General features: G+C 37.3%; 1 protein-coding gene across 2 annotated transcripts in view; it reads right to left on the bottom strand.

The window, feature by feature from the left end:
- The window catches only part of lrba (LPS-responsive vesicle trafficking, beach and anchor containing), a 681,010-nt gene that overhangs the window by 353,776 nt on the left and 311,816 nt on the right, over positions 1–15,418 (bottom strand). For both annotated transcript variants that reach the window (XM_078405961.1, XM_078405966.1), the window contains exon 37: positions 7,172–7,296. In XM_078405961.1, the coding sequence (XP_078262087.1) occupies positions 7,172–7,296 (125 nt within the window). The remainder of the gene's footprint in view (positions 1–7,171; positions 7,297–15,418) is intronic.

The raw sequence follows: 15,418 nt of genomic DNA, 5'->3' as shown, positions 1-15,418 counted from the left end.
ACTTGTTTTTGTATTTGCAGTAATCTTTTGCCGTTGTTTATTATGATGTTTCAAGAGTATTATGTTTACATATCTGTTGTGCTGCTGCAAGTAAGAATTTTATTGCTCCACTTTGGGACACATGACAATAAAATACTCTTGATTCTCTTCATTCTTGAAAATGTTCTTATCTCTTTTTCCTTTCAGAGCCGAATATTAATAATAATAATAATAATATATTTATTTTATATAGCGCCTTAACACATGCACAAAGCGCTTTACAAATACAATTAACATAGAAACAAACAGACAAACAGACAAACTATCCTGACGGAAAAGCGGCGAATAATCAACGCCTGCGTCCTCTCACGTCAGGGTCCGGCAGTAGACATTAAAGAACACAAGACACACAGATACAATTTTTTACACAAAACAGCCATCACAGTGATTGCTCTAGGCATACCCTCACTGTGATGGAAGGCAAAGTCTTATCTCCTCCTCGTTCTTCTCCCGTGGCGCCACGAGGCGATCGAGGCTCCCAACCCCTTGAAGCCCCCACCGGGCGATGGAAAGTCCCAGGGTCGAGCCACGCAGGGCGATGAGAGTCCTGAGCCCCCACCGGGCGATGTAAAGTGCTGCGGCCGAGCCACGCAGGGTGATGAAGGGCCTGCGGGCGGGTTGATCGTGCCTCGTGCTTCGGGGCGGTCGAAGCTTATTATTGGTCTCATAATGTTCTGAAGTTATAGCATTTTAACGTGTGATGTCAGTTCAGTGTCACTCGTCGATCTTACATGTAGATTCCCCCCCCACCCCTCACAACCACTCTGCTTTGTGTTCTGAATGCAGACATTTCCTGTCTAATATAAAGGTTAATGATAGTACAACCAGACATTATGAATGAACTTCTTTGTCTGAAGGATCCTGACCTGAAACGTCACCTATCCATGGTCTCAGGAATTGCTGCCTGACCCACTGAACTACTCCAGCACTTTGTCTTTTTTCGTAAACCAGCATCTGCAGTTCCTTGTGTCTCCAACTAAATAGTTTTTTTTGTTTGCTACCATATACATTCTATAAAATATATTCTCTTTATTTCAATTGCCTAGATAAATATCTTGAAGTAACGATGCGCAAATTTAATAGCTTTGTTATAGCAAATAACGTCTAATAAAATACAGTTTTCTATCATTTATAAAATAACAAAAATGTAGTGAAAACAAGATGCACTAAAATACTCATTGGATCAGTCAGCAGCTGTAGAGAGAAAAATAGTTCATTCCTGAGGGCAATGCCCTTTTATCAGAACTGAAAAATGTTGGCTTTAAAACAAAGCAAAAGGAAAAAAAGATTAAATAGAAAAGGGAAGAGCTGTGAGAGAATAAAAGGCAGGAAAAAGTAAACGATAAACAGAACAATGGAGCAAAGCAAAAATGGTTGCTGACAGGACTTGGAAAAAAACCAAAAGATAATTTTTTAAATGTGAAAATGGAAACAGCCGATCATTAGCTCGAATTGTTGAAGTCAACTTTGAACCCTGAAGGCCGTAATGCTTGCCAAGAAGAAAGAATTGATAATTTTCCTTGAACTTATATTGTTGTATTGAAACAATGCAGAAGGCTGAGCACAACACAGTCTGAGTGGTAATGGGTGGGTAATTAAGTGACAGATGACTGGAGTATGGGGGCTGAACAGCCATTTTGAAAATGGAAACAGCCGATCATTAGCTCGAATTGTTGAAGTCAACTTTGAACCCTGAAGGCCGTAATGCTTGCCAAGAAGAAAAAAATGATAATTTTCCTTGAACTTATATTGTTGTATTGAAACAGTGCAGAAGGCTGAGCACAACACAGTCTGAGTGGTAATGGGTGGGTAATTAAGTGACAGATGACTGGAGTACGGGGGCTGAACAGCCATTTTGCAAAGCAATTACCCAATTTGGACTGGTTTCCATAATGCACAGCAGACTGCATTGTGAGGGGACAATATTATGTACTAAATTAAAAATACTACAAGATATTGCTTCATTTGGAATTAACTTTTGGGGCCAAAATGCTACGAACTAAGGAGGGAAAAGTACCAGTAATACTTCTCCCACATTTGCATAGGAAGGTGCCACTAAGAGTAAAAATAGTATACTGGTGATGATTGAGGACAGGAGAACTGTACTATAGTAAAATAATTACCACAAAAAGCTGAAAAGGGAAAATATGCTTGTAGCAACATCTTACTGGTGCTCCCCAAAAAGGTGCAAGATAACTTGCTAATGAGAAGATGGCTGAGAGAAAATGAAAACAAGAGGAGCCCTGCCGTTGTCCTGAAAAAGAGAAATTGCTCAAAAGGTGGACAATAACGTAGAGCTGAGACAATATCTTCTTTTCCATAATCCACTGAAATTCTCTAATTACTCCATCAGTATTATATAAAACACTGTTTGGAATATAATGGAAAATATATTTAAAGCTTTTGGGATGAGAAAGGGAACAGGTGAGACAAGGAAAAAGTTTGGTTCTGGTTGCAAGCACTGAGCCCATTGGTCCCTTGTAGAGTCGTAGAGTGATACAGCATGGAGACAGGCCCAACTTGCCCACGCCGGCCAACATGCCCCAGCTACATTAGTCCCAATTGCCTGTGTTTGGCCCATATCCTTCCAAACCTGTCCTGTCCATGTATCTGTCTACCTGGCTTGTGTTGTGATAGTCCCTGCCTCAACTACTTCCTCTGGCAGCTCGTTCCATACACCCAACACCCTTTCTGTAAAAAGGCTAGCCATCAGATTCCTATTAAATCATTTCCCCTTCACCTTCAACCTATGTCCTATGGTCCTCGATTCCCCTACTCTAGGCAAGAAACTCTGTGCATCTACCCAATCTATTCCTCTCATGATTTTATACACCTCTTTCAGATCACCCCTCATCCTCGTGCGCTCCAAGGAATAGTTCCAGCCTACTCAATCATTCATAGCTCAGACACACGAGTCCTAGCAACATCCTCGTAAATCTTCTCTGTATTCTTTGCAGCTTGACAACATCTTTTCTATAACATGGTGCCCAGAACTGAACACAATACTCTAAATGTGGCCTCACCAACGTCTTATATAACTGCAACATGACCTCCCAACTTCTGTACTCAATTCTCTGACTGATGAGGGCCTATGTGCCAACAGCCTTTTTGACCACCCTATCTACCTGCAACTCCACCTTCAAGGAACTATGTGCCTGCACTCCTAGATCCCTCTGCTCTACAACACTCCCTAGAGTCCTATCATCCACTGTACAGGTTCTGCCCAAGTTAGACATCTCAAAATGCAACATCTCACATTTCTCTGTATTAAATTCCAGCAAGAATTCCTCAGCACACCTGGCCAACCGATCAAGATCCTGTTGCAAATTTGACACAACCATCTTCACCATCTGCTATACCACCCACTTTTGTATCATCTGCAAACTTGTTAATCTTGCCACGTATGTTCTCATCCAAATCATTGATATAGATGATAAAACGTAATGGGCCCAGCACTGAACCCTGTGGCAAACCACTAGTCACAGGCCTCCAGTCCGAGAAGCAACGTTCCACCATCACCCTCTGCTTCCTTTCATGAAGCCAATTTTCTATCCATTCAGCTATCTCTCCTTGGATCCCATGCGATCTAACCTTACAGAGCAGCTTACAATGTGGAACTCTGTTGAATGTTTTGCCGAAGTCCATAAATACAACATCAACAGCAAAGTCCAGAGGAGGAGCACAAAGAGGGGCCAGACGTGGTGCATCCTGCACCTCGGCTATCTATATACTAAAGCTCTCATTTGTTTGTTCCTGAACTACAGCCAAAATGGTACACAATAGTGCGACAATTTAGGCCCACCTTACTCACCATCATCCCTTTGGTGCTAATGGAAGAAGTTTCAATGAAATCGGTGTTATATTTTTTAAGTTATTCACATTTTAAAGTTTAAATCTATCTCCTTGGGAGGGAGGGGGGGAGGGAGGGAGGAGGCAGGATAAGGGGGGGTGAGCAGGATGGAGTGGGGGGGGAGAAGGGGGGAATGGGGGAGGAGTGGGTGCTGCACCAATACAGGAGAGGTTTGGGCCCAACAGGTCCACTTGGTCTAGTATTTTCTAAATGGCTAGCACCTCTAGCATTTCCCTACTCATGTGAATTAATATGGATGAGGCTCAGGTTCAACCAGCTGAGATCTTGTCACTGTTGTAGAGTGCCCCTTGGCAGGAGAGCCACTGCAGCAGGCCTTGAGCTCCATTCGGCCCACAGTGGCATAAAAGGTTAGTGTGTCTATGAGGCTGAGATGGAATGGGGGCCCTGTCAAACACAATATCACACACAATCGTCTGTTCTTGCACAGCATTACCACCAGCATAACAGATATGATGATGTACTTAAAAAGCAATGTTAATACTCAAATATGTTCCATTTTCAATTGGCCTCCAGCAATGCTGACAATGTACTGGAAATAGAGATTCCCTCTTATTTATGTAATATGCTCCATAGATGGATGTGGAATCTCAGATACTGGTTGAGCAAGAAATATTGCAAAGTTAAAAATCATCTAAATTCTGCATCTTTCACAAAGACTTGTTGAACGACATTATTCTCAACAAAAAAGGGTTTAAATGGTTAACTGTGTGAACACAGCAAATGTTAGATTTGCACAGCTACTCTACGCAATCTCTGGCAACTGCCAACAGGAGTATTTTTAATCCATCGGGCTTTTTTTAAAGAACATGGACTGTCGCATATAATCAGCACATAAATCAGATAAAAATAAAATGTTCAGACTAGAACTAATGTTTTAACATCCAGATGCACCCAGAAATCACAGCATCAGCAAAACACCCTGAAATATTATAAATACATAAAGAGAAATAGATAAAATAGCTACTTCATGAACCATTGCCTTTTTATTCACACCGTTTTACTCAAGCTATAAGCACCTAAGACACCAATGTGAACACTTGATGCTAAATAGTTACAGCCTTCTGGACTAATCTAGTAAATACTATATTGTTTAAGGTTGCCCAGGCACCTTTCCATTTAAAAAAAATTAAATTGATACATTACCAACAGATTATAATTTAGAGTCATTATTTTTGTGGATATAAAACCAAATAAAAGCTGGAATGACTTTCTGGCGTTTAAAAGAAAAGCATCGATGCAGCCTGACAATTAAAACAATTTGTCTTATAAAGCACCTCTAAGATGGAGTTTTCCCCAATATTTAACAGAGACAATATTCAATCTTTGAGGGGGTTTATAAGAGGCAGTTTTAAAATTAGTATTGAACTCAAGAAGGGATTAGATGCAAATGACATTGTGTTTGGTTACTAAATAGATCTTATATTTAGATAGCCTTACATATCAAAAAGTCAAAGAATTAGATTGGTGGTGAAAATCCCAAGGCACTGTGAAGAATTAAGGTGCACTTGAACGCAGGGAGAAAAATCTCAAGTTGAAGTGATTTGAGTAAAGAGCGTTAGGCGCAAAGCTTCAGTACCTAAAACTGACACATGCGAAAAAATATTGTTCTCATCCACATATTACCTGAACAATTATGTGAAACAAGGACGAAAAATATTTTATTTATCTAAATATATTCTACTAATAAGAGCAGAGCATTACATAAAAGGCCCTTTGGCAGAAGCAGCCAGCTGTGCACTTCACCTATATGGTCTTGATCGAGTCTCTGAGGATCTCCAGATTTGGTATAGTTATTGCTTTTAGATCACATTCTTATTGACTAGTGTCAGCCTGGTCATTCATCTTGAGTACAGATGTCATGAGTGCAGTGCTATCTTGTGACATATTGTGAACATTTTCTTCCAGAAATACCTCTTTAAGGTAGGGTGCAATAGGTTAAACTACTGGACAGAAACTAAAATACAACTGATTGTGCTATTCTATTTCATTTGTAAGAAATACTTCTAAGATGTAAAATTATAAACTACAGCAATAATCAATTTCCTAAGAAGATGCCTATGAGGTTTAAAAAAAAGCTTAATAGTGAAGCAATGATGCTATCAAAATTACAATAAATTTGACGGCAGAACATTTATAAATTAATGGCATGCTATAAAAAATTGCTCCGGTATTCAAAATTCAAAAACATGTTTCTTTTACAATTGATCAGTAAGAATTACATTCAGAAATTATACCTTCAAGAAAAAGGAATAAAGCTATACTATCAATGCACCCCAATGTGATAAGTGTGTTATGAACTAGTATTTTGAAGCTTTCATTCAGAGTCACTTTTATAAGGTAATCAATGCTTGTTAATTAGTTTTCGCTGCAGTTAAAAATGACCAAGTGCACGATCAAGTTAAATAAATCTGTTTCTATAGAAGGAGCAATCAATGTTATAGCTCATTAAATTACAGCTGCAGTCCAGTGATCATTATAACACCAACCATGATTTAGGAAAGGGCTTTGGGGGGGGTAAAGAGGGCAAAACAAAGAAGATGCATTTTCATTCCTTTTCCAAACAATTGGAAGAATAGCATTAGTTGACCTTAAAACACAACACATTCCTTTACTTGTGTGCTTTTATTATAATACTTTGTCATTTTGTCTTACACCATTTTTTCCAACAAACCCAAAACGTCACCCATTCCTTCTCTCCCGAGATGCTGCTAGACCCGATGAGTTACTCCAGCATTTTGTGTCTACCTTTGATTTTAACCAGCATCTGCAGTTTTTTTCCTCGGACAAAATCATTGGTGTCATTCTGTTTCACAATAGTTTTCTTTGTCATTGTTATTAGTTTGAATATTATTGCAGTTTTCCTGTAGCCAAAATAGTGATTTTTCTTTACTCCAACTAAAATACAAATCCATTTCAAATATATGCATCCCTGATTGTACCTGACTTTTAAATGGAGGATTGTCTACATTTAAAGGGGCATAAAACTATAAAAGAGAATGGCATCTCACCTAATTATTCTTTTTTCATTTGATGTACTTTGTTGTGTATTGTGCAGCATGATTGTGGATGTAAATTCAGGCATGCAGACCATTTTCTGGTGAGATAACACGGAGCTATTCAGCAAATAAGTGCTTGCGCTTCAAAATAGGTTATTTGATGTGCAAACAAGTGTTGTAGCATAATTTAAGTGATCTAACAAATGTAGCTCTGATTTTGTGTACCCATTGCCATGAGCAAAAACCAATTGTCTATGAAACTAACCGTGTTCAATTGCTGCTTTAAGTGTGGCTTCAGGATGTGTTGATCCAAATGAGTTGCGAACGAACCGTCGGCGGCGCCGCAAGTCATCTTCCCAGTAGTCAAGGCGCCAGAACTCACGAGGACGACTGCAATGAAACAGAGGCAGCACATATGTTAGCAATTATCAAACAGCATGGTAGCACATAAGTGCTGAATAAAGATCTCCTTGTTTGGTTGGTCATTTTTGCAGTCTGCAATCCTTAAGTTAGGTTTGTCCTTGAAAATAACAATATCACCTTCCAGACTAAGAAACCCCTTTCCCTTTTCTTCTTGGAAGGTGAAATAAGCACTAAATACATCATTTTGAAATGAATTGCTGACAGTGTGATCAGTTTCCCCACACTCTAGTGGCATGTGCTCTGATTTCAGCCTCATTTCAGCCTCAGCAGGACACCTTTAGCTGTGACTGCATTTATAAACCAGAATAGGGAAAAGGCCATTATAAATATGGTATAGCATTACCTATATTAATCAAAGTCTACCCTTTCATCATTTTTCTTCCCAATTTGTGTGCTTTCACACAAGGTCAGTAAATCATACATTGCATTCTCAGTCTAGAAAGTGTTAACTTTAATGAACAGTACTGTAATGCGCGTACATGAGAGATAATAAAATATTACTCTATTTAGACGTGCAGAAATTTAATTAAAATAATCTCTTAAAATATTCATTACATTTAGCCCCTGAGGCATGGAGTAACATAAGAAAATGCATTTCCTTTCTTTTACTGATATTTTAAGACCCATTCCTATAGAAAGCAAGGTAATATATTTAAAACAGATGACATTAGATTTTTTTCACATTAAAATTAGGTGTGCTTGACATTTTGCCTCCTAAACTATAATAAGCAAAATACAAAAATAGACTTAAAATCCTACATAACATCTTTTTTTTAACTGTTCATGTCAAATTGGAAGAATGCTCAAAAGCACAATCTGCAGAACTCCCTCTCCCTCTTAAAGCTTTTTAATGCTTTCAAAATTCAACATGGAACTATTTGTTAAACATCAGATAAATCTTTTTATTCAAAGGAGGGTAACAATTTTTGTTTTAATATTACATTGTCTCTTCTCCCAGTCTAAATGGATTCTATATATTATCACCAATTCATTCCAGGAACGACAGACATATTACAATTTCAGATATTATTGTAATATTAAAACAGTATTTCAACCACCAAGCTTCAAGCATTATTTGTAATAATCATAAACATAGTGCAAAGAAACAGAAGAATTACCTTTAATACCAGTGAGATGCCTTTGATATAAAACCATTCACTTACAAAATACAATCTAAACAAACACTAGCATTCAATAAAATGTGGAAATATCTGTTTCAGTACTTTGCATTTCCCAGTAGTAAGTGAATTTATGTCTACAGCTTTATCAATGTAATTAAGCCATTAAATCACTTGTGTTACTAATTCACTAATATAGTCTTAATCCCATTGTAAAATCTCCTACGCATTTGCTTGTAGCTAATGATTAAGTTTTTATCACCAAATACATGTGCATGCTCTCTTCTCTTTATTTGTGCAATGTAGACAATGTTGAGGTTCAGAAAAAAAACAAATTGTGTTCTAAGATCAGCTACAATCTGAACTACCTCCATTTCTTTTATTTAAAATTCCTGATATCCCCACCAAAAATGTGAACACAAGGTCCATTACTCGATTTTTAGCCACATGCGACAGACCGTTATGTGTTTGGCTGCGATAGCTGCAGTGCCAGAACAGGCACTTCATCATCCTAGCTTCCAACGTTCAGCTATTAAAATTATTATCAAATATCTACTGAGATCCAGGCGTGAATCATAGACTGCACCCAGTCTTCTGGGGAAAGATACAATGAAGGTCTATTCATCAGTATGGCAATCGGCAGAAGTAATTAGTTCTCAAGACCTAGATTTCTTACAAAGCTTATTTCACACACTGCCACAAACAACATATGAATGTGAAAAGCTAATGAAAGCCCGTAAAATGTGTTAACCTCTCCAGCCATCAATCGTTCTGTTACTTTGTGTTAAATATTTTTTTAAAGCCAATAAATTTTTAATTTCTCATCCATCCTTGACAGTTTTTGACAGAATTACGTGGTCCCATTTTCTTCAAGATAACAACAATTACAATTACAAAAGGAATCTGCAGTATTCATTTATACATCATTTGTGTAATTAGTTCTCCAGCAACAAGATGCCCCACTCAAGGGTAATCATGACAGAAAGCTCATGTCCATTTGCTTCCTCCGAATATGATTTATACAATTGCTGAATAACTGTACATCTTTTGGAACTCCCTAAAAAGGTACCAATTTGCAATTTTTTATTTTTTGACAAAAAAAACTTCTGCTTGGAAGTCAATGATAAAGGAGTATAATTGTTCAGTGTCTGGGCCTTTTGAGTAGGACTAGGTTTTATAAATGTATGTAATTTATCCCTGATTGATAGGGGTCATTAACCAGATATCAACTCCTGATCCAATATGCTGCACAGCAGTATCTTCCAGAAACCAGGACTACTTTAGACAAACTGAAATGTTGAAATCGTACTGGAATATCACCATGAAAAAGAAAATAGTAAAATTATACAAACACTTAAAAATTCATTCTAGATGCATCTTTCCAATTATTTTTTGATGGCATATTGACAAGAATTTGTAAGCATGCCAGCATCAACTTTCAACATGTAGACATTTAACAACAAGATTAGAAAGTAGAGTCTTTAAATTTCAACAATTCAAAGAAATAAAACAAACTATTTTCAAACAACTGGTTATAATAATACAGGAATTCTTTGATTTATAAATTTTACACTTGAATGTCATTGAAGCTTTATGAGTCCTTGATTTATGAATCTGCTTTATGCTAAAATGAATAGCACACTACTGTCTGCCCATTGGAACACAGTGTACCAACATACCAAAATACACTTCACCTAGTTCTTTCATTTTTAGCTTAACAAAAGGTTTTCTTTGAGTGCAACCCTTTTGTAAATCAAGGAATACTTGCAAAAATCAATTCATACTAATTAACAATGTTGTACAGATGTTATTCTAAAAAACAAACCCTCATTATTTCACATTTTTTTAATCCTGAAAAAATTCTCAAAATTGATTTGATAATAAAATGAAACATTTTCTGATATGAACTTAATACAATTATCTATTGATGTTTTAGTTTGGCTCAATTAGAACAAGAAGGTTGAATGCTGGAGCCCAACTTCACTATTTTTTCAGTATTCCAGACTGATAGATAACTTTACACAATCACAATAATGAAATGAGATGATGTCTTCTGGAAGAAAAATTGAATTGATCTGCCATCTTTTCGCCAGACACAAAAGCTCTCGTGGCTTAGAAGGGGTTTCCTTAAACTACCTGTACTAAAGTAGATGAATCAATATAACTATTTACATCACTTGTGACATGACTAGATAACTCCTCCATTTACTGACATACCTTTTTGCTATCTTCTAAGGTACATAAAGGGATTTTGGGACAAATCTGAGACAGAATAAAGATGAAAGTGTCACTTTGAGAATACTATTTTTGCATGTCAACATGACAGATACATGACCTTAAAATATGACCTTAAATACATTAAAAACTAGAAAGATACATTGCAGTGCAGATTGGAGTTTCTCCACTTAATTGGACATACAATATTGATAGGCAATACGTTTGATCCCTTATTTAACCAATTCCTGATCAGTATTACATGCAGTGAGACTTGGTTAAGGAGAATCAAGTTAATTATTACCGTACATTCAACAATGAAATTTGAGTATTAAAATATGGTCTGCTAATGGCCAATGGATTGCTAATTGCCATGCAATGTTTCGGTTTAGGTTTATTATTGTCATATGTATTGATGTAAAGTGAAATTGTAGCATTGTAGCGTATCAGTTACAGCATTTCAGCATTGTAGCGTATCAGTTCCTTGGACAAAGTCCAATGTTTTCAATGGGGTAGAGGTGAATCAAAGAATACACTAGCTCATGGAAGGACCATTCTGAAGGCTGATAACGGGGGGATGAAGGTGTTCCTGAGTCTGGTGGTGCACTCTTTCAAGCTTCTGTACCTTCTGCCGGACAGAAACAGCGAGAAAATAGGAATGGATGGGACATCTTTGCTTATGTTGGCTGGTTTTCTGAGGCAGCGCGAGGTGTAGATGGAGTCAATGGTAGGAAGTCTGGTGTGTGAGATGGACTGGACTATATATTTCTACATCTCTCCAATTTCTTGCAAATAATCCCAGTGTAAGCCTTTTTCAACAGGAAAAGGAAATCTGGGTAGCAAACAAGACCATGTATTCTGGATGCTACTTGTGGAAAGGCTTCCAATTAAAAGAAAATTGTTGCAGCAATCATAGGTTGTATTTAATACATTTTAATAATTATGTAATCATTTCTATTTGTAGACAGTTCAAAGTTCCGAAATGATTATTTTATTCAAAGATATTTGGGAAAAAGTTAAAATGATAGCTAATTAAGAGCATTTTCATATGTGTTTAAATAACACCAAGTGTTTAAATATACCATGACATAAGTAAAAATGAATTAAAAAACTAAATTAAACTTATCTTTAAAATGAAGATTAATCTCCCCATTTAAATCAAAGGGCCGTGCAAAGCTAGTGTAAAAACTGAGGGTAGAAACAAAATGTTGGAGTAACTCAGCAGGACAGGTAGCATCTCTGGAGAGAAGGAATGGGTGATACTTCGGGTTGCGAAAAGGGTCTCGACCCAAAGCGTCACCCATTCCTTCTCTCCAGAGATGCTGCCTGTCCCGCTGAGTTACTCCAGCATTTTGGGTCTACCTTCGATTTAAACCAGTATCTGCAATTCTTTCCGACACATAAAAACTGAGGGGGCAGATACAAGGTATATCCAGTCTCTTGGCTCAGAAGATTTTGGAATAGGCATGGATAGAGATTCAGAGAAGAACAACTGGCCCTAAGCATATTTCTGACTTTAAAGCCACATGCATAGATAAAGAAATGCAGATCGCACTGCAGTTTTTCCAATAGTTCTCCAGAAAACACCCAGTTATCTATAAATACATTCCTGGCTTTATGTATTGAAAATAAATTAAGGTGTTTTGCTGGGATTGTTCTGTATTTTGGTCATTTAAATAAGGTTTCTTGATAAAGTTAAATTCAAGATTGAATCCCAAGAGATTCAACGCATACCGACAGAAAATAATGTTTCCCCTCAAAATTATTGTGTGCATTACTTGCACAAAGTAATAGCATGAGAGTGGGATGGATTTTTCAAGTGATGGGTGACTGGAAGCGCAAATTCACAATTATGGACCGAACGTAGATTTTGTGCACAGATGCCAACTAATCTGCATTTGATTTCTAAATGTAGAAGAGATTGTATGCAATTCACTACATTTGACGAAGTGCATGTGAATGGCTGTTTCACCTGGAAGGACAGCTCGGGACTCTGAATGATGGAATTAGAAGAGGTAAAAGGGTCAGAGTTATGTGTTGTGAGGAGAGGCTATTTGTATGAAAGAGAACATGGGCAGAGTGGCTGTAAACAAGTGAGAGGCAGGATGGCTGAAAGCAGGCACCAGCAGGGAGAAGAAAGAGCAGGAGCCAGCATTTAAATGTAAATAATGGAAATAGAAGATCATTTCTAAATGTATGGATAAATAAAGAAGTTAACTTTTTATGTATAAACCATTCACATCTGAATTTTTATACAATTTGATCATTGATTACTTCAGAGAACTAAAACAATTAATTTAAAAGATGAATGTGTTTCAGTTTCATTAGGAAATTTTGCAATTATTAAAAGAAATTTCAAGAGTAAAATTCATATACCAGGTACAACAAATATAAGTTAAAACAATTAAATAGGAGTAAAGAACAGCAACATCACTAACTTTGACCAGCCATCTTTGATGAAAGTCTCCCACCATACGTCATCTTACTAATTCAGCATTAACACTCCTTAAACTAAAGTACTCTTTAGTAAAGCTCTTAAGGATAGCGGAGTGAGGGGGTATGGGGAGAAGGCAGGAACGGGGTACTGATTGAGAGTGATCAGCCATGATCGCATTGAATGGCGGTGCTGGCTCGAAGGGCTGAATGGCCTACTCCTGCACCTATTGTCTACTTCTTCAGACTTAGACACCTTGGACATAAACCTCTGCAAATTTTGTTGCCGAATGTAAGTTTACATTTCAACAGTAAATACAAATTGATGGAAGTAACATAATATGCTCTTAAATTTGAATTCCACTGTTATGATAATCTGGTTAGTATTATTCATAATCAGAAATATGCAAAATATAGTGTGGCAATATAGTTGTATTGTTTAATAATTGAGAGAAACTGTAAATTTTTATTCAAAGGAAAGTCACTTGACAATACTATATAATGCATTTGTCTTTGAACACATTAATACCCTTCCACGATTTTCTGATGAATTTAGGATTTATGTATTTTCTGTACGTGAAACAGAACCTAACCCTCTGAATCAAACATACTTACTACTTGCCGCTATTGTACACGTCACTTACCAGTGAACATCAGACCGCCATGCATGGTTCCTCCTTATAACAGAGCGTGTTACATTTAACATGATCTTCATCAATGGCAACAAATTCTGCAACAGCACATGGCCAAATGTTTTCAATTTGTATCTACAATCCAACCCACTGGGTAGCAAATATTTACAACTTAACTTTTAGCCTCAAGAATGCTTTTAATGTTTGGCAGTGTTTGTCCGAATGCAGGCCATGACCGAAAATGCAGACCACCCCTTAACTTTCACAGATGCTGCTTGATCTGCTGAGTTCTTCCAATAGTTTGTTTATACTCTAGATTCCTGCATCTGCAGTCTCTTGTGTCTCTAGTTGAGGTAGTCGTCACTCTTAAGACTCTACACTGAAATAGACACAATGGTATTAACATGGCTCTGGCCGGTTGGTTCCCAACTAAAAATTAATGTTAGGGCTGGCTTACAGAAATAAATTATTTTGCTAACATAATGGTAAGAGATAATTACTTCCAAAAAAACCATTGTCCTGAAAATTTAATTACCTATACCTGGAATTTTGTTCCGCTATAAAGATCAATATTGGTATGCACTATTAACAAAAATTCAACTTTAAAAAATATATATTTTTAGTATTTCTGTGTTAAAATGTTACTTTCTGTGCATGGTTTTAAATAAATTTGCACATCTACCTTTATAACCTACCTGCCATGGTGATTTTTCAATCTGGCTAGTAGAAAAAAATGTGGTGGTTTTTGGACTGCTCATCTTTCCAATAACATGATGATCAACACTGAGCACAATACTTCAACTGCGTCTCACCAGCGCCTTGTACAGCAAAAACACAACATCCCAACTTCTACACTCAAAACTCTAACTGATGAAGGCCATCGTGCTGAAAGCCTTCGTGACCTAATCTAACCGTGACGCCTCTTTTAAGGAACTATGCACCTGCACTCCTAGATGTTTTACTTTAGTTTAGTTTAGAGATGCAGCACGGAAACAGGCCCTTCGGCCCAATAAGTCCACGCCAACCAGCGATCCCCACGCACTAACACTATCCGACATACGAGGGACAATTTACATTAATACCTAGCCAATTAGCCTACAAACCTGTACGTCTTTGGAGTGTGGGAGATCCTGGAAAAAACCCACGCAGGTCATGGGGAGAATGTACAAACTCCTGATGCGTGGTCAGGATTGAACCTGGGTTCTTGCGCTGTAACGCAGCAACTTTACCGCTGCACCTCTGTGCTGCCCTTCCTCTGCTCTACAACACTTCCTAGAGCCTTGCCATTTGCTGTGAAGGCTCTGCCCCTGGTTAGACTTCCCAAAAATGCAAAACCTTACATTTATCTGCATTAAACTCCATTAACATTCCTCTGCCCACTTCCCTAATTGATCACAATCCTGCCGTAACCTTTTATAACCATCTATGCTACCTACAATACCACCCACTACCCACTTTAGGTTATAACAAATATGGGGTCAACAAATTGTAGTTTCACTGAAAACAAGTGAAGATTTAAGAAAAGTCTGAAAACATAAGAAATAGAACAAAATTATACAATCTTAACACTTGTGCATGCTCCACCATGCGATAAGATCATGGCTGATCTTTTATTTGGTGCTCATATCCCTTAATTTCTTTAATATCTAAATACAATAAACCCTTGTTTTAATGGACCCCTTCATAACGGAT

The sequence above is a fragment of the Rhinoraja longicauda genome, chromosome 1 (assembly GCF_053455715.1).
Source record: "Rhinoraja longicauda isolate Sanriku21f chromosome 1, sRhiLon1.1, whole genome shotgun sequence".
Lineage (NCBI taxonomy): Eukaryota > Metazoa > Chordata > Chondrichthyes > Rajiformes > Arhynchobatidae > Rhinoraja > Rhinoraja longicauda.
This window is presented reverse-complemented; position numbering and strand designations above follow the sequence as displayed.